The sequence below is a fragment of the Coregonus lavaretus genome, assembly GCF_964263955.1.
Source record: "Coregonus lavaretus genome assembly, contig: HAP1_SCAFFOLD_453, whole genome shotgun sequence".
NCBI lineage: Eukaryota > Metazoa > Chordata > Actinopteri > Salmoniformes > Salmonidae > Coregonus > Coregonus lavaretus.
In genome coordinates this window covers 65,604-87,797 of record NW_028160499.1, presented here as the reverse complement: position 1 = coordinate 87,797, position 22,194 = coordinate 65,604, and the positions used below count along the sequence as shown (strand labels likewise).

General features: G+C 44.0%; 1 protein-coding gene across 1 annotated transcript; it reads right to left on the bottom strand.

Annotated features, from left to right (window-relative positions):
• Positions 1–204: 204 nt before the first annotated feature.
• Positions 205–21,545, bottom strand: LOC311121742 (histamine N-methyltransferase-like). The gene is made up of 7 exons (XM_084196199.1): positions 21,438–21,545; positions 21,142–21,281; positions 20,996–21,048; positions 20,647–20,754; positions 19,995–20,125; positions 2,333–2,426; positions 205–786 (listed from the first exon to the last, which is right to left on the bottom strand). Exons 2-7 carry the CDS (start codon positions 21,270–21,272, stop codon positions 434–436), a joined length of 870 nt encoding a protein of 289 aa, XP_084052325.1. The 5' UTR covers positions 21,273–21,281; positions 21,438–21,545; the 3' UTR covers positions 205–433.
• Positions 21,546–22,194: the final 649 nt, after the last annotated feature.

Below are 22,194 nucleotides of genomic sequence, written 5' to 3'. Positions count from 1 at the left end.
TGCTATCTGGACTAATGGCTCCATCTACTGACCTGCTATCTGGACTAATGGCTCCATCTACTGACCTGATATCTGGACTAATGGCTCCATCTACTGACCTGTTATCTGGACTAATGGCTCCATCTACTGACTATCTGGACTAATGGCTCCATCTACTGAGCTGCTATCTGATCTTTTTTACAAAATAGAGCATGATATTTGAAAGAATGAGAGGACACTTTTATTAAAAACAATGCAAAAGAAGTTGGTTTGATGATAGAAATCCAACATGTTGTATTGCAGAAGATATATAGGTATAGCCTTTGCTACATAGTGTACTATAGCCACTTAGCCAGGTGACTATGAATGAACATAGACAAACTCAGAGCCATGTACTGTATACAGTAGATCTCTTCATATGACTCTGGCATGCTCATTAAACACCACAAATGGTTCAGGAGTAAACCAGGAGACAACTCAAGCTGCAGTCAAACAGTATCCGGCCCTCTTTCTCTGTGCTGCATCTGTTCCTGAGGAGGTCCAGGATGCCTGCTCTAAGGTCAGGGGTCAGAGACTGGTGGAAGTGGTCCTGATCTGTCATGAAGTCCAGCAGCAGCTCTCCCATCTCATCCCCATTAGTGAAGCAGTCTGTGATGTCCAGGGTGTTGGGGACGAGGTGCTCGTCATACTTCAGCCCCAGCTGCTTCAGATGAACCTTGATGTCTCCAGCAGACAGGTAGTCAGAGATGGACTTGGTGCAGAGTTCTTTCCTGTAGGTCTTCCACAGGGTGTCCCAGCCGCTGCCAGCTGGAAATAGTATGATAGAGAACAGTGAAATAATGGAGGACATATTATAATATTATAACAGTATATTATTCATTATATGGTACTGTATATTATAGATAATATGTTACTGTATGTTATACATTATATGTTGTTGTACTGTATATTATATGGTACTGTACTGTATATTATAAATGATATGTTACTGTACTGTATATTATATGTTACTGTACTGTATATTATAAATGATATGTTGTTGTACTGTATATTATATGTTACTGTACTGTATATTATAAATGATATGTTACTGTACTGTATATTATATGTTACTGTACTGTATATTATAAATGATATGTTACTGTACTGTATATTATATGTTACTGTACTGTATATTATAAATTATATGTTGTTGTACTGTATATTATATGTTACTGTACTGTATATTATAAATGATATGTTACTGTACTGTATATTATATGTTACTGTACTGTATATTATAAATGATATGTTACTGTACTGTATATTATATGTTATATGTTACTGTATATTATATGTTGTTGTACTGTATATTATATGTTGTTGTACTGTATATTATATGTTCTATGTTACCGTACTGTATGTTATACGTTATATGATACTATATATTATATGTTCTATGTTAATGTATATTAGATATATGTTACTGCACTGTTTAATGTTTATGATATGTTACTGTACTGTATATTATACATTATATGTTTTTGTATATTATACATTATGTTACAGTACTGTATATTATACATTATATGGTCCTGTATGTTATATATTATATGTTGCTGTACTGTATATTATACATTATATGTTACTGTATATTATACATTATGTTACAGTACTGTATATTATACATTAAATGTTACTCTACTGTATATTATACATTATGTGTTACTTTACATTATACGTTATATGTTGCTATATATTATACATTATATGTTACTGTATATTATACATCATATGTTACTGTACTGTATATTACATATTTTATGTTACTGTATATTATACATTATATGTTACTCTACTGTATATTACACATTATATGTTACTCTACTGTATATTACACATGATATGTTACTGTATATTATACATGATATGTTACTCTACTGTATATTACACATGATATGTTACTCTACTGTATATTATACATGATATGTTACTGTATATTATACATGATATGTTACTCTACTGTATATTATACATGATATGTTTACTACTGTATATTATACATGATATGTTACTGTATATTATACATGATATGTTACTCTACTGTATATTACACATGATATGTTACTCTACTGTATATTATACATGATATGTTACTGTATATTACACATTATATGTTACTGTATATTATACATGATATGTTATTGTATATTATACATGATATGTTACTACTGTATATTATACATGATATGTTACTGTATATTATACATGATATGTTACTGTATATTATACATGATATGTTACTCTACTGTATATTATACATGATATGTTACTGTATATTATACATGATATGTTACTGAACTGGTATACTAACCTGCTTCATGAACTATGAGCAGTTTGCTGTTGTCCTTCAGAAGACTGTGGAAGAACTTGATGGTTCCTGAATAGTCATCTACGTAGTATAGCATCTAAGGGGTTGAATAGGGATATACAGTTGGATAGGGATATACAGTTGGATAGGGATATACAGTTGGATAGGGATATACAGTTGGATAGGGATATACAGTTGGATAGGGATATACAGTTGGATAGGGATATACAGTTGGATAGGGATATACAGTTGGATAGGGATATACAGTTGGATAGGGATATACAGTTGAATAGGGATATACAGTTGGATAGGGATATACAGTTGGATAGGGATATACAGTTGAAGTCGGAAGTTTACATACACCTTAGCCAAATAAATTTAAACTCAGTTTTTCACAATTCCTGACATTTAATCCTAGTAAAAATGCCCTGTCTTAGGTCAGTTAGAATCAACACTTTATTTTAAGAATGTGAAATGTCAGAATAATAGTAGAGAGAATGATTTATTTCAGCTTTTATTTCTTTCATCACATTCCCAATGGGTCAGAAGTTTACATACACTCAATTAGTATTTGGTAGCATTGCCTTTAAATTGTTTAACTTGGATCAAAAGTTTTGGGTAGCCTTCCACAAGCTTCCCACAATAAATTGGGTGAATTTTGGCCCATTCCTCCTGACAGAACTGGTGTAACTGAGTCAGGTTTGTAGGCCTCCTTGCTCGCACACGCCTTTTCAGTTCTGCCCACAAATATTCTATAGGATTGAGGTCAGGGCTTTGTGATGGCCACTCCAATACCTTGACTTTGTTGTCCTTAAGCTATTTTGCCACAACTTTGATGTATGCTTGGGGTCATTGTCCATTTGGAAGACCCATTTGCGACCAAGCTTTAACTTCCTGACTGATGTCTTGAGACGTTGCTTCAATATATCCACATAATTTTCCTTCCTCATGATGCCATCTATTTTGTGAAGTGCACCAGTCCCTCCTGCAGCAAAGCACCCCCACAGCATAATGCTGCCACCCCCGTGCTTCACGGTTGGGATGGTGTTCTTCGGCTTGCAAGTACTCCCTTTTTCCTCCAAACATATCGATGGTCATTATGGCCAAACAGTTCTATTTTTGTTTCATCAGACCAGTGGACATTTCTCCAAAAAGTACGATCTTTGTCCCCATGTGCAGTTGCAAACCGTAGTCTGGCTTTTTTATGGCGATTTTGGAGCAGTGGCTTCTTCCTTGCTGAGCAGCCTTTCAGGTTATGTCGATATAGGACTCGTTTTACTGTGGATATAGATACTTTTGTACCTGTTTCCTCCAGCATCTTCACAAGGTCCTTTGCTGTTGTTCTGGGATTGATTTGCACTTTTCGCACCAAAGTACGTTCATCTCTAGGAGACAGAATGTGTCTCCTTCCTGAGCGGTATGACGGCTGCGTGGTTCCATGGTGTTTATACTTGCGTACTATTATTTGTACAGATGAACGTGGTACCTTCAGGCATTTGGAAATTGCTCCCAAGGATGAACCAGACTTGTGGAGGTCTACACATTTTTTTCTGAGGTCTTGGCTGATTTCTTTTGATTTTCCCATGATGTAAAGCAAAGAGGCACTGAGTTTGAAGGTAGGCCTTGAAATACATCCACAGGTACACCTCCAATTGACTCAAATGATGTCAATTAGCCTATCAGAATCTTCTAAAGCCATGACATCATTTTCTGGAATTTTCCAAGCTGTTTAAAGGCACAGTCAACTTAGTGTATGTAAACTTCTGACCCACTGGAATTGTGATATAGTGAATTATAAGTGAAATAATCAGTCTGTAAAAAATTGTTGGAAAAATTACTTGTGTCATGCACAAAGTAGATGTCCTAACCGACTTGCCAAAACTATAGTTTGTTAACAAGACATTTGTGGAGTGGTTGAAAAACAAGTTTTAATGACTCCAACCTAAGTGTATGTAAACTTCCGACTTCAACTGTATGTGAGGTTGAGGATGAGAGAGGAATACTGTTATCAATGGGACTAGTGGCCATATTCAATCAATACTGTTATCACTGAGACTAGGGGCCATATTCAGTTTATACTGTTATCACTGAGAAAAAGGGCCATATTCAATCAATACTGTTATCACTGAGAATAGTGGCCATATTCAATCAATACTGTTATCTCTGAGACTAGAAGCCATGTTCAATCAATACTGTTATCTTTGAGACTAGGAGCAATATTCAATCAATACTATTATCACTGAGACTAGAAACCATATTTAATCAATGCTGTTATAGTCCCCTGTAGCTCAGTTGGTAGAGCATGGCGCTTGCAACGCCAGGGTTGTGGGTTCGTTTCCCAGGGGGGCCAGTATGAAAAAAATGTATGCACTAACTAACTGTAAGTCGCTCTGGATAAGAGCGTCTGCAAAATGACTAAAATGTAAATGTAATAACTGAGACCAGGGGCCATATTTAATCAATACCGTTATCACTGAGACCAGGGGCCGTATTTAATCAATACCGTTATCACTGAGACCAGGGGCCGTATTTAATCAATACTGTAATCACTGAGACTAGGGGACATATTCAGTGTATACTGTTGTCACTGAGCCTAGGGGGCTATGTTCAATCAATGCTGTTATCATTGAAACTAGGGTTCATATTCAATCAATTTGAGATCACTGAGATTAGTTGCCATATTCAATCAATACCGTTTTCACTGAGAGTAGACACATTTATGAAAATGCTTATCCCAGTAACTAATAAGCATGCACTCATTAAGAAACTGACTGTAAAAACTGTTCAATCCCCTTGGATTGATGAGGAATTGAAAAATGGTATGGTTGAGAGTAATGAGGCAAAAGAGATGGCAAATAGGTCTGGCTGTACAACCAAAAAAGAAGAAGAAACTACACTATGAAACAAAGATAAATGATATAAAGAAAGATAGTAAAAAGCTTTGGAACACCTTAAATTAAATTTTGGGCAAAAAGGCAAACTCTTCACCATCATTCATTGAATCAGATGGCTCATTCATCACAAAACCCACTGATATTGCCAACTACTTTAATGATTTTTTCATTGGCAAGATTAGCAAACTTATGCATGACATGCCAGCAACAAACACTGATACTACACATCCAAGTATATCTGACCAAATCATGAAAGACAAACATTGTAATTTTGAATTCCGTAAAGTAAGTGTGGAAGAGGTGAAAAAAGTATTATTGTCGATCAACAATGACAAGCCACCGGGGTCTGACAACTTGGATGGAAAATTGCTGAGGATAATAGCGGACGATATTGCCGCTCCTATTTGCCATTTCTTCAATTAGCCTACTAGAAAGTGTGTGCGCTCAGGCCTGGAGGGAAGCAAAAGTTATTCCCCTACCTAAGAATAGTAAAGCCCCCTTAACTGGCTCAAATAGCTGACCAATCAGCCTGTTACCAACCCTTAGTAAACTTTTGGAAAAAATGGTGTTTGACCAGATAAAATGCTATTTTACAGTAACCAAATTGACAACAGTCTTTCAGCACGCTTATAGGTAAGGACATTCAACAAGGACAGCACTTTCACAAATGACTGATGATTGGCTGAGAGAAATTGATGATAAAAAGATTGTGGGGGCTGTTTTGTTAGACTTCAGTACGGCTTTTGACATTATCGATCATAGTCTGTTGCTGAAAAAACGTATGTGTTATGGCTTTACACCCCCTGCTATATTTTGGATAAAGAGTTACCTGTCTAACAGAACACAGAGGTTGTTCTTTAATGGAAGCCTCTCCAACAAAATCCAGGTAGAATCAGGAATTCCCCAGGGCAGCTGTCTAGGCCCCTTACTTTTTTCAATCTTTACCAACGACATGCCACTGGCTTTGAGTAAAGCCAGTGTGTCTATGTATGCGGATGACTCAACACTATACACCTCAGCTACTGCAGTGACTGAAATGACAGCAACACTTAACAAAGAGCTGCAGTTAGTTTCAGAGTGGGTGGCAAGGAATATGTTAGTCCTAAATATTTCAAAAACTAAAAGCATTGTATTTGGGACAAATCATTTACTAAACCCTAAACTTAAACTAAATCTTGTAATGAATAATGTGGAAATTGAGCTATTGAGGAGACTAAACTGCTTGGAGTAACCCTGGATTGTAAACTGTCATGGTCAAAACATATTGATACAACAGTAGCTAGGATGGGGAGAAGTCTGTCTATAATAAAGTGCAGCTCTGCATTCTTAACAGCACTATCAACAAGGCAAGTCCTACAGGCCCTAGTTTTGTCGCACCTGGACTACTGTTCAGTCGTGTGGTCAGGCGCCACAAAGAGGGACTTAGGAAAATTGCAATTGGCTCAGAACGGCTGGCACTTGGATGTACACAGAGAGCTAATATTAATAATATGTATGTCAATCTCTCCTGGCTCAAAGTGGAGGAGAGATTGACTTCATCACTACTTGTATTTATAAGAGGTATTGACATGTTGAATGAACCAAGCTGTCTGTTCGAACTACTGGCACACAGCTTGGACACCCATGCATACCCCACAAGACATGCCACCAGAGGTCTCTTCATTTTTAGACGCTCTTATCCAGACTGACTTACAGTTAGTGAGTGCATACATTTTCATACTGACCCCCGTGGGAAATGAACCCACAACCCTGGCGTTGCAAGCACCATGCTCTACCAACTGAGCTACAGGGGACTTCACAGTCCCCAAGTCCAGAACAGACTATGGGAGGTGCACAGTACTACATAGAGCCATGACTACATGGAACTCTATTCCACATCAAGTAACTCGTGCAAGTAGTAAAATTAGATTTAAAAAACACATAAAAATACACCTTATGGAACAGTGGGGACTGTGAAGCAACACAAACATAGACACATGCATACACACACATGATAACATACGCACTATACACACATGTACACATGGATTTTGTGTTGTAGATATGTGGTAGTGGAGTAGGGGCCTGAGGGCACACACTTAATATGTTGTGAAATCTGTTATGAATGTATTGTAATGTGTTAAATGTATAACTGCCTTAATTTTGCTGGATCCATAAATACAAATACAAATCAATGCTGTTATCATTGAGACCAGGGGCTATATTCAATCAATACTCGTATCACTAAGACTAGGGGCCATATTCAATCTATATTGTTATCACTGAGACTAGGGGCCATATACAATCAGTGCTGTTATCACTGACATTAGGGGCCACATTCAATCAATACAGTTATCACTGAGACTACGGGCAATATTCAATCAATACTGTTATCACTGAGAATAGGGGCAACATTCAATCAATACAGTTATCACTGATCTAGGGGGCGCCTGCCTTCTTCCCCCGTGTCCGGATTTAAGACTTTCAAATCATTTTGAGCCTGTGTACCAGCTATCCTCTGTCAGGGGCTTGGGTGTTCCCTCCATGCCTGTGGATGACCCTCCAGCTACCTCTCCCTGGCCTTGTCAATCAACTGCCTGGGCACAGCCTGGACCACTGGGGCCCCCCTCCGCTGGGCCGTGCTCTCTGGATCAGAGCTCTGTCCCTTTGGCTGTTGTGGCCTGCACACAGCCGGCGTCTCAGCAGCCCTCTTCTCAGGTAAGTTCTGTTCATCTGGCCTCGCAATCTGCTTCAAGACACCGCAGAGGCCGGATCATTCCGTCGATTGTGAAAGGGAGTTCGATGGTGAGGCATATATCTGTACCCAGGGCAAATACTTTGTGTTTTCCTGGGGCAAAAGTTCAGGATATCACCAGGTTGCTTCCCTAGGATGTGAGTCAGTCACCAGGGGCTGATTCTGTCATGGTTCATGTGGGGTCAAATTACATTATGAAGGGCAGCTCAGAACAGCTGAAGATGGATTTTAAAGAACTGATTGGGTCTCTACTTGACACCAACAAACATCCCATAATATCTGGCCCTCTGCCCTCCCTAAATCGTGGCATTGAACGGTTCAGCAGACTTTTAGCCCTCCATAACTGGCTACGAGACTATTGCAGCTCTGTGGGTGTAACATTTATTGACAATTTTGATACCTTCTGGAAACAAAGCTAGTATTATAGGGAGGATGGGATCCACCCAAACCATTTGGGTTCCTGGATCCTTTCACAGCATTATAAGGCTGTGTTGAGACAATGACTTATCAATTACCCAAGTCCAGCTCATTTAATCCCTACCATTGTGTCGCTGAGTTGTCATAATGATTCAGCAAATGTACATTATCCTAAGGGCGTTGGAAAACACAATGTAAATAACCTAATTTATGTCCCTCTTACTGCCTGGAATGCCTCTGCTGATCCTACAGCTATTGTATGCAGCAATCATTACATTTACATTTACGTCATTTAGCAGACGCTCTTATCCAGAGCGACTTACAAATTGGTGCATTCACCTTATGATAGCTAGTGGAACAACCACTTTACAATTTATTTTTTCTTTATTGTTTTTATTAATTATTTTTATTATTTAAAAAAAATCCTAGTTTTTTATATGTTTTCTTCGTTTTTTATTTTATATTTTTCAACATTAAATTTTTTTATATTTTTGAGTATATTTTTAATTTTCATTTGTTTTCTATAAAGATTAATTTTATTATTATTATTATTATTATTATTATTTTTCATCATATGAACCAGAGTAATACTGTTATATGCAGTAATCATATCCCTATGAACCAGAGTAATACTGTTATATGCAGTAATCATATCCCTATGAACCAGAGTAATACTGTTATATGCAGTAATCATATCCCTATGAACCAGAGTAATACTGTTATATGCAGTAATCATATACCTATGAACCAGAGTAATACTGTTATATGCAGTAATCATATCCCTATGAACCAGAGTAATACTGGTATATGCAGTAATCATATCCCTATGAACCAGAGTAATACTGTTATATGCAGTAATCATATACCTATGAACCAGAGTAATACTGTTATATGCAGTAATCATATCCCTATGAACCAGAGTAATACTGTTATATGCAGTAATCATATCCCTATGAACCAGAGTAATACTGTTATATGCAGTAATCATATCCCTATGAACCAGAGTAATACTGTTATATGCAGTAATCATATCCCTATGAACCAGAGTAATACTGTTATATGCAGTAATCATATCCCTATGAACCAGAGTAATACTGTTATATGCAGTAATCATATACCTATGAACCAGAGTAATACTGTTATATGCAGTAATCATATACCTATGAACCAGAGTAATACTGTTATATGCAGTAATCATATCCCTATGAACCAGAGTAATACTGTTATATGCAGTAATCATATCCCTATGAACCAGAGTAATACTGTTATATGCAGTAATCATGTGCCTATGAACCAGAGAAATACTGTTATATGCAGTAATCATGTGCCTATGAAACAGAGAAATACTGTTATATGCAGTAATCATGTGCCTATGAACCAGAAAAATACTGTTATATGCAGTAATCATATACCTATGAACCAGAGTAATACTGTTATATGCAGTAATCATATCCCTATGAACCAGAGTAATACTGTTAGCACTGAGGTGGTGTGCCCTAGTAGGAAGTCCACTGTGTGCAGCTCACCCTGCACTAATAAAAATAACCAGAGTATGTCTACCTCTGCTAAGCTTCCCAGTAAAGCAAGAAAAATAATCAAGCATCCCAGAAAAGTGTTAAAAATAGCCCACGTTAACATATGTAGCTTAAGAAACAAGGTTAATTAAATCAATAATTTGCTAGTAACAGATGATATTCATCTGGTGGTCCTCTGTAGCTCAGTTGGTAGAGCATGGCGCTTGTAACGCCAGGGTAGTGGGTTTGATCCTCGGGCCCACCCATACGTAAAAATGTATGCACACATGACTGTAAGTCACTTTGGATTAAAGTGTCTGCTAAATATCATATTATATTCTGACAATCTATGAAACTCACTGAGCTAATACCTTTGATGATACAGTGGTAGCAACACATAGTTATAACATTTACAGAAATGCCAATGGGGCGGTGTTGCAGTCTATATTTTTTACCACATTCCTGTAAAGCTTAGAGAGGATCCCATGTACAGTGGGGAAAAAAAGTATTTAGTCAGCCACCAATTGTGCAAGTTCTCCCACTTAAAAAGATGAGAGAGGCCTGTAATTTTCATCATAGGTACACGTCAACTATGACAGACAAAATGAGAAAAAAAAAATCCAGAAAATCACATTGTAGGATTTTTAATGAATTTATTTGCAAATTATGGTGGAAAATAAGTATTTGGTCAATAACAAAAGTTTCTCAATACTTTGTTATATACCCTTTGTTGGCAATGACACAGGTCAAACGTTTTCTGTAAGTCTTCACAAGGTTTTCACACACTGTTGCTGGTATTTTGGCCCATTCCTCCATGCATATCTCCTCTAGAGCAGTGATGTTTTGGGGCTGTCGCCGGGCAACACGGACTTTCAACTCCCTCCAAACATTTTCTATGGGGTTGAGATCTGGAGACTGGCTAGGCCAATCCAGGACCTTGAAATGCTTCTTACGAAGCCACTCCTTCGTTGCCCGGGCGGTGTGTTTGGGATCATTGTCATGCTGAAAGACCCAGCCACGTTTCATCTTCAATGCCCTTGCTGATGGAATGAGGTTTTCACTCAAAATCTCACGATACATGGCCCCATTCATTCTTTCCTTTACACGGATCAGTCGTCCTGGTCGCTTTGCAGAAAAACAGCCCCAAAGCATGATGTTTCCACCCCCATGCTTCACAGTAGGTATGGTGTTCTTTGGATGCAACTAAGCATTCTTTGTCCTCCAAACACGACGAGTTGAGTTTTTACCAAAAAGTTATATTTTGGTTTCATCTGACCATATGGCATTCTCCCAATCCTCTTCTGGATCATCCAAATGCACTCTAGTAAACTTCAGACGGGCCTGGACATGTACTGGCTTAAGCAGGGGGACACGTCTGGCACTGCAGGATTTGAGTCCCTGGCGGTGTAGTGTGTTACTGATGGTAGGCTTTGTTACTTTGGTCCCAGCTCTCTGCAGGTCATTCACTAGGTCCCCCCGTGTGGTTCTGGGATTTTTGCTCACCGTTCTTGTGATCATTTTGACCCCACGGGGTGAGATCTTGCGTGGAGCCCCAGATCGAGGGAGATTATCAGTGGTCTTGTATGTCTTCCATTTCCTAATAATTGCTCCCACAGGTGATTTCTTCAAACCAAGCTGCTTACCTATTGCAGATTCAGTCTTCCCAGCCTGGTGCAGGTCTACAATTTTGTTTCTGGTGTCCTTTGACAGCTCTTTGGTCTTGGCCATAGTGGAGTTTGGAGTGTGACTGTTTGAGGTTGTGGACAGGTGTCTTTTATACTGATAACAAGTTCAAACAGGTGCCATTAATACAGGTAACGAGTGGAGGACAGAGGAGCCTCTTAAAGAAGAAGTTACAGGTCTGTGAGAGCCAGAAATCTTGCTTGTTTGTAGGTGACCAAATACTTATTTTCCACCATAATTTGCAAATAAATTCATTAAAAATCCTACAATGTGATTTTCTGGAATTTCTTTTCTCAATTTGTCTGTCATAGTTGACGTGTACCTATGATGAAAATTACAGGCCTCTCTCATCTTTTTAAGTGGGAGAACTTGCACAATTGGTGGCTGACTAAATACTTTTTTCCCCACTGTATGTGATATCTTTCAAAAAAGACGTATTAGTAAGGATTACCTACACATACTGACCAGCTCATATTATAGACAGAAGCATGCTATACATGGCAGTCCAATCCTAACTCATCTCTCGGCATGTCCAGCCCATCCATTATCTCAGCCAATCATGGCTAGCGGGAAGGTTCCTGTCTTTTTCCATGGCTAGACCAACAAGGCTCGTAATTTAACAAATGTATTCGTATTTACAGATGGCATACAATTTTGTTATTAAGGCACATGAAAGTTCAGGTTCCAGAAGGCATTTCTGCCAAAAAACGCATCTTGATAAAAAAACATTTTTTACGTTCCAATGGCTTTCCTGTGAAGTAGTGATGCGCGACATATGCCTAGTTTCCTGAAACGAGTCACATTTTCAATCAATGCTGTTTGTCACGGATTCCGCCGAGGCTGCTCCTCCTCCTTGTTCGGGCAGGCTTCGGCGTTCGTCGTCCCCGGAGTACTAGCTGCTACCGTTTGATGTTATCTATGTTTGTTTGGTTTTGTCTGATTAGTGCACCTGTTCCATATCACGTATTGATTATGTCACCTATAAGTTTCCTTTGGGTTTGTTTGTAGTTGTGTGTTGTTGTCCGCCTGTCCGTTGATGTCTCTGTACGTTCTTATTGTGGAACGAGTATTTTACGCACTGTGTTGCGTAATCGTTTTGCCTCCTGTGTTTTCGAGGCCGTTTGCTTTTGTTCGCTATTCAGTCTTAAGTAAAGTCGTTTTGACTGAGCCTCTGTGTCCTGCGCCTGACTCCTACACCGCATCCACATCAGCTATTGTGACAGAACAACACACCATTCATGGAGTCAGCAGGAGCAGCGGCGGCAACCGAGTCGCTGGAGGATCGGGTCAGCTGCCACGAGGCCATGATCCAGCAACTCGGCTCCGCCATGCAGGAGGCAATGAACACCCTGCGCCGATGGGAAAGGGGAGGCGTGCCCACACCTCCTCCTACGTTACCACCACCATCGGCCAGCCCCACCAGACCAGCTCCGGAATCCAGTGGGATTCGGCTCTCGCTCCCGAGGGCGTATGATGGCACCGCAGCCGGGTGTCAGGGGTTCCTCCTTCAAGTGGAACTCACCTGGCCACCATACACCCGGCGCCCTCGGGATACGAGAGCGTTTCCGCCCTCATCTCCTGTCTCTCCGGCAAGGCGTTGGAGTGGGCCAACGCCGAATGGAGGGGAATAGACGCCGCCACCACCAGCTACGCGGAGTTCTCCCGCCGCTTCAGGGCAGTTTTCGATCACCCTCCTGAGGGTAAAGTGGCGGGGGAGCGTCTGTTCCACCTCCGACAGGGGAAGAGGAGCGCACAGGAGTTCGCCCTGGATTTCCGGACTCTAGCGGTGGATGCGGGGTGGAATGAGAGGGCCCTCATCGATCACTATCGGTGTAGCCTGCGTGAGGACGTTCGTCGAGAGCTGGCCTGCAGGGACACCAATCTGTCCTTCGACCAGCTAGTGGACATGTCCATCCGACTGGATACCCTGCTGGCCACCCGCGGACGTTCCGAGATGGGGCCGTCCATTCCATCCCCCAGCACCTCCGAGCCGAGCCCAATGGAGCTCGGGGGTGCTGGCGCTAGAGAAAGAAGGAGAGAGAACCCGAGTGGGGCCGTCCCCTGCACCAGCTGTCTGTGGCCGTGGAGGACACACTGCGGCTAGGTGCTGGGGAGGGTCTCCAGGGGTTCGAGGCAACAGGTCGCGCACTGGGGAGTCATTTCAGGTGAGTAGGCGCCCCACTCACCCAGAGCTCTCTGTTGTTCACTTGTGTATACCTGTGGTATTTCCTCAGGTTGCACCTCATTCCCAGCATAAGGCGCTAGTCGATTCAGGCGCAGCTGGGAATTTTATTGATCGGAAATTTTGCTCTAAGTTAGGGATTCCCCTCCTGCCCGTTGATGCACCCTTTCCTGTCCATGCCCTAGATAGCCGCCCGTTGGGATCTGGGTTGATTAGGGAGGTCACAGCGCCACTGAAGATGAAGACGCAGGGGGGTCATGAGGAGATTATTCAGTTGTACCTCATTGACTCACCTGCGTATCCCGTGGTGCTGGGGCTTCCTTGGTTAATCACCCATGACCCCACCATTTCGTGGCAACAGAGGGCTCTCAAGGAATGGTCTGGCCAGTGTGTTGGGCGATGTTTAGGTGTTTCCGTTGGGGCGACCACGGTGGAGAGTCCGAACCAAGTGCCCGCAATGCACATTCCCCCTGAGTATGAGGATTTGGCACTCGTGTTCAGCAAGACGAGGGCGACGCATTTACCACCTCATAGACAGGGAGATTGTGCGATAAACCTCCAGACAGGTGCGGCGTTTCCGCATGTGTATCCTCTGTCTCAAGAGGAGACGGCGGCTATGGAAACTTACATAGCTGAGTCCCTGAGACAAGGATACATACGGTCCTCCACTTCCCCTGCGCCCTCGAGTTTATTTTTTGTGAAGAAAAAGGATGGAGGTTTGCGCCCGTGTATTGATTATCGTAGTCTCAATCAGATCACTGTGAAATACAGTTACCCTCTACCTCTGATTGCGAGTATGACTGAATCATTACGCGGAGCGCGTTTTTTCACAAAACTGGATCTCAGGAGCGCTTATAACTTGGTGCGCATTAGGGAGGGAGATGAATGGAAGACGGCATTTAGTACCACCTCAGGTCATTACGAGTATCTTGTCATGCCATACGGGTTAATGAATGCTCCTTCAGTCTTCCAATCATTTGTAGACGAGATCTTCCGGGACCTGCATGGGCAGGGAGTGGTAGTGTACATTGACGACATCCTAGTGTACTCTGCTACACGAGCCGAGCATGTAGCCCTGATGCGCCGAGTGTTGGGTAGGCTGTTGGAGCATGACTTGTATGTCAAGGCAGAGAAATGTCTGTTTTTCCAGGAGTCCATCTCGTTCTTGGGTCATCGGTTGTCCGCGTCAGGGGTGAAGATGGAGATTGACCGGGTGTCAGCCGTGCGTAACTGGCAAACCCCAACCACTGTTAAAGAGGTGCAGCAGTTTTTGGGTTTTGCCAATTACTACCGGAGGTTTATCCGGGGTTTTGGACAGGTGGCAGCTCCCATTACGTCCCTGCTGAAGGGGGGCCCGGTGCGTTTGCAGTGGTCGGCTGAAGCGGACAGGGCGTTTCGTAAACTTAAGGACCTGTTCACTTCGGCTCCGGTGCTGGCACACCCGGACCCCACTTTAGCGTTCCAGGTAGAGGTGGACACGTCAGAGGCCGGTATTGGGGCAGTACTGTCGCAACGCTCCGGCACGCCTCCTAAGCTCCGTCCCTGCGCTTTTTATTCTAAAAAGCTCAGCCCGGCGGAGCGTAATTATGACGTAGGGGACAGGGAGCTGTTAGCCGTGGTTCAAGCCCTAAAGGTGTGGAGGCATTGGCTTGAGGGGGCTCAACACCCTTTTCTCATTCTGACTGACCATCGTTACCTGGAGTACATCCGGGCAGCGAGGAGATTGAACCCTCGTCAGGCTAGGTGGAACATGTTCCTGACCCAGTTCGTTTTTAAGATCACGTACATCCCAGGGTCCCAGAATGGTAAGGCAGACGCCCTGTCCCGGCGGTATGACACAGAGGAGAGGTCCATTGAGCCCACTCCCATACTGCCGGAGTCGTGTCTGGTGGCACCGGTGGTATGGGAGGTCGATGCGGAAATTGAGCGGGCGTTACGCACCGACCCTACTCCCCCGGAGTGTCCAGTGGGTCGGACGTACGTGCCGCTCGAGGTCCGTGATCGTCTCATCTATTGGGCTCATACGTCACCCTCCTCTGGACATCCAGGTATTGGTCGGACAGTGCACTGCCTTAGTGTTAAGTACTGGTGGCCAACATTGGCTAGGGACGTGAGGGTTTATGTCTCCTCCTGCTCGGTGTGCGCGCAGTGTAAGGCGCCTAGACACCTGCCAAGGGGGAAGTTACAACCCCTGCCCGTTCCACAACGGCCGTGGTCTCACCTCTCGGTGGACTTTGTCACGGACCTTCCCCCCTCTCAGGGGAATACATTTACATTTTACATTTACGTCATTTAGCAGACGCTCTTATCCAGAGCGACTTACAAATAGGTGCATTACTTTATCCTATCCCAGGTATTCCTTAAAGAGGTGGGGTTTCAAATGTCTCTGGAAGGTGGTGAGTGACTCCGCTGTCCTGGCGTCGTGAGGGAGCTTGTTCCACCATTGGGGTGCCAGAGCAGCAAACAGTTTTGACTGGGCTGAGCGGGAACTATGCTTCCGCAGAGATAGGGGAGCCAGCAGGCCAGAGGTGGATGAACGCAGTGCCCTCGTTTGGGTGTAGGGACTGATCAGAGCCTGAAGGTACGGAGGTGCCGTTCCCCTCACAGCTCCGTAGGCAAGCACCATGGTCTTGTAGCAGATGCGAGTTTCAACTGGAAGCCAGTGGAGTGTGCGGAGGAGCGGGGTGACGTGAGAGAACTTGGGAAGGTTGAACACCAGACGGGCTGCGGCATTCTGGATGAGTTGTAGGGGTTTAATGGCACAGGCAGGGAGCCCAGCCAACAGCGAGTTGCAGTAATCCAGACGGGAGATGACAAGTGCCTGGATTAGGACCTGTGCCGCTTCCTGTGTAAGGCAGGGTCGTACTCTCCGAATGTTGTAGAGCATGAACCTACAGGATCGGGTCACCGCCTTGATGTTAGCGGAGAACGACAGGGTGTTGTCCAGGGTCACGCCAAGGCTCTTCGCACTCTGGGAGGAGGACACAACGGAGTTGTCAACCGTGATGGCGAGGTCATGGAACGGGCAGTCCTTCCCCGGGAGGAAGAGCAGCTCCGTCTTGCCGAGGTTCAGCTTGAGGTGGTAATCCATCATCCATACTGATATGTCTGCCAGACATGCAGAGATGCGATTCGCCACCTGGTTATCAGAAGGGGGAAAGGAGAAGATTAGTTGTGTGTCGTCAGCGTAGCAATGATAGGAGAGGCCATGTGAGGATATGACAGAGCCAAGTGACTTGGTGTATAGCGAGAATAGGAGAGGGCCTAGAACTGAGCCCTGGGGGACACCAGTGGTGAGAGCACGTGGTGCGGAGACAGCTTCTCGCCACGCCACTTGGTAGGAGCGACCGGTCAGGTAGGACGCAATCCAAGAGTGAGCCGCGCCGGAGATGCCCAGCTCGGAGAGGGTGGAGAGGAGGATCTGATGGTTCACAGTATCAAAGGCAGCAGAAAGGTCTAGAAGGACAAGAGCAGAGGAAAGAGAGTTAGCTTTAGCAGTGCGGAGAGCCTCTGTGACACAGAGAAGAGCAGTCTCAGTTGAATGACCAGTCTTGAAACCTGACTGGTTTGGATCAAGAAGGTAATTCTGAGAGAGATAGCAAGAGAGTTGGCTAAAGACGGCACGCTCAATAGTTTTGGAGAGAAAAGAAAGAAGGGATACTGGTCTGTAGTTGTTGACATCAGAGGGATCGAGTGTTGGTTTTTTGAGAAGGGGTGCAACTCTCGCTCTCTTGAAGACAGAAGGGACATAGCCAGCGGTCAAGGATGAGTTGATCAGCGAGGTGAGGTAAGGTAGAAGGTCACCGGAGATGGTCTGGAGAAGAGTGGAGGGGATAGGGTCAAGCGGGCAGGTTGTTGGGCGGCCTGCCGTCACAAGTCGCAAGATTTTATCTGGAGAGAGAGGGGAGAAAGAAGTCAAAGCATAGGGTAGGGCAGTGTGAGCAGGACCAGCAGTGTCATTTGACTTAACAAACGAGGATCGGATGTCCACTATTACGAATACCACTATTCTGGTCGTTGTGGATCGGTTCTCTAAGGCCTGACCCCAATGCCGGGTCTCCCTACTGCCCTACAGACCGCTGAGGCCTTGTTCACCCACGTCTTCCGGCACTACGGGGTTCCCGAGGATATAGTGTCTGATCGGGGTCCCCAATTCACCTCTAGAGTCTGGAGGGCGTTCATGGAACGCTTGGGGGTCTCGGTTAGCCTTACCTCGGGTTACCACCCGGAGAGTAATGGGCAGGTGGAGAGAGTGAACCAGGATGTGGGTAGGTTTCTGAGATCCTATTGCCAGGGCCGGCCGGAGGAGTGGTCGGGGTATATCCCCTGGGCAGAGATGGCTCAGAACTCTCTCCGCCACTCCTCTACTAACCTGACCCCCTTTCAGTGTGTGTTAGGTTATCAGCCGGTTCTGGCACCATGGCATCAGAGCCAGATCGAGGCTCCGGCGGTGGATGAGTGGTTTCGGCGCTCGGAGGAGACGTGGAACGCTGCCCACGTACATCTGCAGCGGGCCATCCGCAGGCAGAAGGCGAGCGCCGACCACCACCGCAGTGAGGGTCCAGTCTACGCCCCTGGAGATCGAGTCTGGCTCTCGACTCGAAACCTGCTCCTTCGCCTGCCCTGCCGGAAGCTTGGCAGGCGGTTTGTGGGGCCATTTAAAGTCCTGAGGAGATTGAATGAGGTGTGTTACAGGTTGCTACTGCCTAATGACTATCACATTAACCCCTCATTCCATGTGTCTCTCCTCAGGCCGGTGGTAGCTGGTCCACTCCAGGAGAATGAGATAAGAGAGACCCCTCCGCCCCCACTGGACATCGAGGGGGCTCCGGCGTACTCAGTCCGGTCCATCGTGGATTCGAGACGTCGGAGGGGGGGTCTACAATATCTCGTGGAGTGGGAGGGGTACGGTCCGGAGGAACGGTGCTGGGTGCCTAGGAGGGACATTCTAGATCCATCCCTCCTGACTGAGTTCCATCGTAGTCATCCTACGCGCCCTGCTCCACGTCCTCCTGGCCGTCCCCGAGGCCAGGGTCGGCGCACGGCTGGAGCCGCGCGTCAAGGGGGGGGTACTGTCACGGATTCCGCCGAGGCTGCTCCTCCTCCTTGTTCGGGCAGGCTTCGGCGTTCGTCGTCCCCGGAGTACTAGCTGCTACCGTTTGATGTTATCTATGTTTGTTTGGTTTTGTCTGATTAGTGCACCTGTTCCATATCACGTATTGATTATGTCACCTATAAGTTTCCTTTGGGTTTGTTTGTAGTTGTGTGTTGTTGTCCGCCTGTCCGTTGATGTCTCTGTACGTTCTTATTGTGGAACGAGTATTTTACGCACTGTGTTGCGTAATCGTTTTGCCTCCTGTGTTTTCGAGGCCGTTTGCTTTTGTTCGCTATTCAGTCTTAAGTAAAGTCGTTTTGACTGAGCCTCTGTGTCCTGCGCCTGACTCCTACACCGCATCCACATCAGCTATTGTGACACTGTTAACACTGAGACTAGGGGCCATATTCAATCAATATAGTTATCACTGAGACGAGGAGCCATATTCAATCAATACTGTTATCTCTGAGACTACGGGCCATATTCAATCAATACTGTTATCACTGAGACTAGGGGCCATATTCAATCAAAGCTGTTATCACTAAGGCTAGGGGCGGCAGGTAGCTTAGTGGTTAAGAGTGTTGTGCCAGTAACCGAAAGGTCGCTGGTTCTAATCCCCGAGCCGACTAGGTGAAAAATCTGTCGATGTGCCCTTGAGCAAGGCACTTAACCCTAATTGCTCCTGTAAGTCGCTCTGGATAAGAGCGTCTGCTAAATGTAAAATATTTAATCAATATTGTTATCACTTAGACTAGGGGCCATATTCAATCAATACTGTTATCACTGAGACTAGGGGCCATATTCAATCAAAGCTGCAGCAGTGTTTATGTAGTATCTGTTTACAAACTACTGCTGCACACACCCTCACACCCACACACCCTCACACTGCAGGTTCAACTACAAATACGTTCTAATCTGTGCTATATACAATAACTTGACTGGTTAAGATCACTGGGGTATTTCCAAAGCAATTTCAAGCCTTTTACCTGAATCATGTGTATGAAGTCAAGCCTCTTACCTGAATCATGTGTATGATGTCAAACCTCTTACCTGAATCATGTGTATGATGTCAATCGTCTTACCTGAATCATGTGTATGATGTCAATCCTCTTACCTGAATCATGTGTATGATGTCAAACCTCTTACCTGAATCATGTGAATGAAGTCAAATCTTTTGATCTCTTCTTTGTCTTTGACCTGTTCCTCATATGCTCCACACGTCACACTGTACCAAGAGAATGGGATCTTCTGAAGGCTGGGAGTCTTTTTCACTAACGCTACAAAACAGTTACAAGACAAACAGGGTTAGGGTTAGGGTTAGGGTTAGGGTTAGGGGTTAGGGGTTAGGGGTTAGGGTTAGGGTTAGGGTTAGGGTTGGGGTTGGGGTTAGGGGTTAGGGTTAGGGTTAGGGTTAGGGTTAGGGGTTAGGGGTTAGGGTTAGGGTTAGGGTTAGGGTCAGGGTTAGGGTCAGGGGTAGGGTTAGGGTTAGGGTTAGGGTCAGGGTTAGGGTTAGGGTTAGGGTTAGGGTCAGGGTTAGGGTTAGGGTTAGGGTTAGGGTCAGGGTTAGGGTTAGGGTTAGGGTTAGGCTTAGGGTTAGGGTTAGCATCCAATGAGACTATTCATGATGATCAAATATACAGACTCTGTATCACGATAACTCCTGGAACAGATGACAATGCAGACGTGAATTTGTAGCTCTTTGAATCTGTAGCTCTTTGTGAATCAGGGCTCTCTAGCAAAAGAGACACCAGTCTCAATGTGACTTCCCTATATAAATAAAGGTTAAATAAATCAGTACCTTTGAAATTGTCAGTGAGTTTGGTGCTGGGTTCCACAATGTCTGCAGTAAGAGTGGTGGCTGGCAGTTTAGACTGTAGAACAGACAGGATGTGGGCATCGATCTCCCCTGAAATACCATAATACTTTAACTAGAAGACCATGAAGCCATAATGCAGGACGCAATCGTAGAATGTTTAGCAAAATCAACAATTCCCTGCATATTATGCAAGGGCTTGCACATTTCAGCAATCACTGCTCTATTACCACATAAAACTGGAGGGACTGTATAATAGTAGGACTCTATATAGTGGTATAAATCTGGAGAAACAGTTGAGTATTAATAGTGCCACTCAGATTAAATCACATACCTCCACCACTTCCAACACCTAGAACATCCATTTTGGATTTCCCCTCTCCAATTCTACAGAAATCAAAGAGAACATTTGACTGTAAATGTATCCCAGATGATTATTAGTAATGTACTAAGCAGACTAGATGAGTTATAAATCATTACCTGGTGAACTCTCCAGGGAGAACCTTGTCAACAAACCCAAGGATGGCCTTGTGTTCCTCCGAGTGTTTCAAGTAGAACTGGAACCCCTGAACATAACGTCCCTCGTACCCCGCTGGCTTCACAGTGTTCATGGCTGCAGCCTGTTGATGTAAAGACCAACTGGCATTAACCTTAGTATGATCATAGAATACTATTATTTTAAGACCACATCTACATGTCACAATTCACCATAACATATTTCATATAAATCATCAAGATCAATCAATTGAGAAAGTACAGTGAGAAGCATTGATCACCTTGCTGTAGTGTACAGAGAAATGAGAAGCCTCTTCTGAGTAGACCTTCTGAGATCGCTCCCTCGCTCCCTCTGGCAGGGTGGACTCCCTCCCTGATTATGTAATAAGACAGATTGTCTGTCTGCACAGTATTGGTCTGTTCATAGAGTCCATGCAGCTGTGCTGTGAAATTCCATTCCCATGCAGTCTATGAGTCAATTATCCATGGATCCATTTCCAGAACCTCTCTCGAGGCTAGGGTTAATCCATCTCTCAACCACTTCTACATGAATTATTTAATTTCAAATCAAATCAAATTGTATTTGTCACATACACGTGTTTAGCAGATGTTATTGCGGGTGTAGCGAAATGCTTGTGCTTCTAGCTCCGACAGTGCAGTAATATCTAACAAGTAATATCTAACAATTTCACAACATATACCCAATACACACAACTCTAAGTAAAGAATGGAATTAAGAATATATACATATATGGACGAGCAATGACAGAGCGGCATGGACTAAGATACAGTCGAATATTATAGAATACAGTATATACATATGAGATGAGTAATGCAAGAAACATTATTAAAGTGACTAGTGTTCCATTTCTTAAAGTGGCCAGTGATTTCAATAGGCAGCAGCAGCCTCTAATGTGCTAGTGATGGCTATTTAACAGTCTGATGGCCTTGAGATAGAAGCTGTTTTTCAGTCTCTCGGTCCCAGCTTGCACCTGTACTGACCTCACCTTCTGGATGATAGCGGGGTGAAAAGGCAGT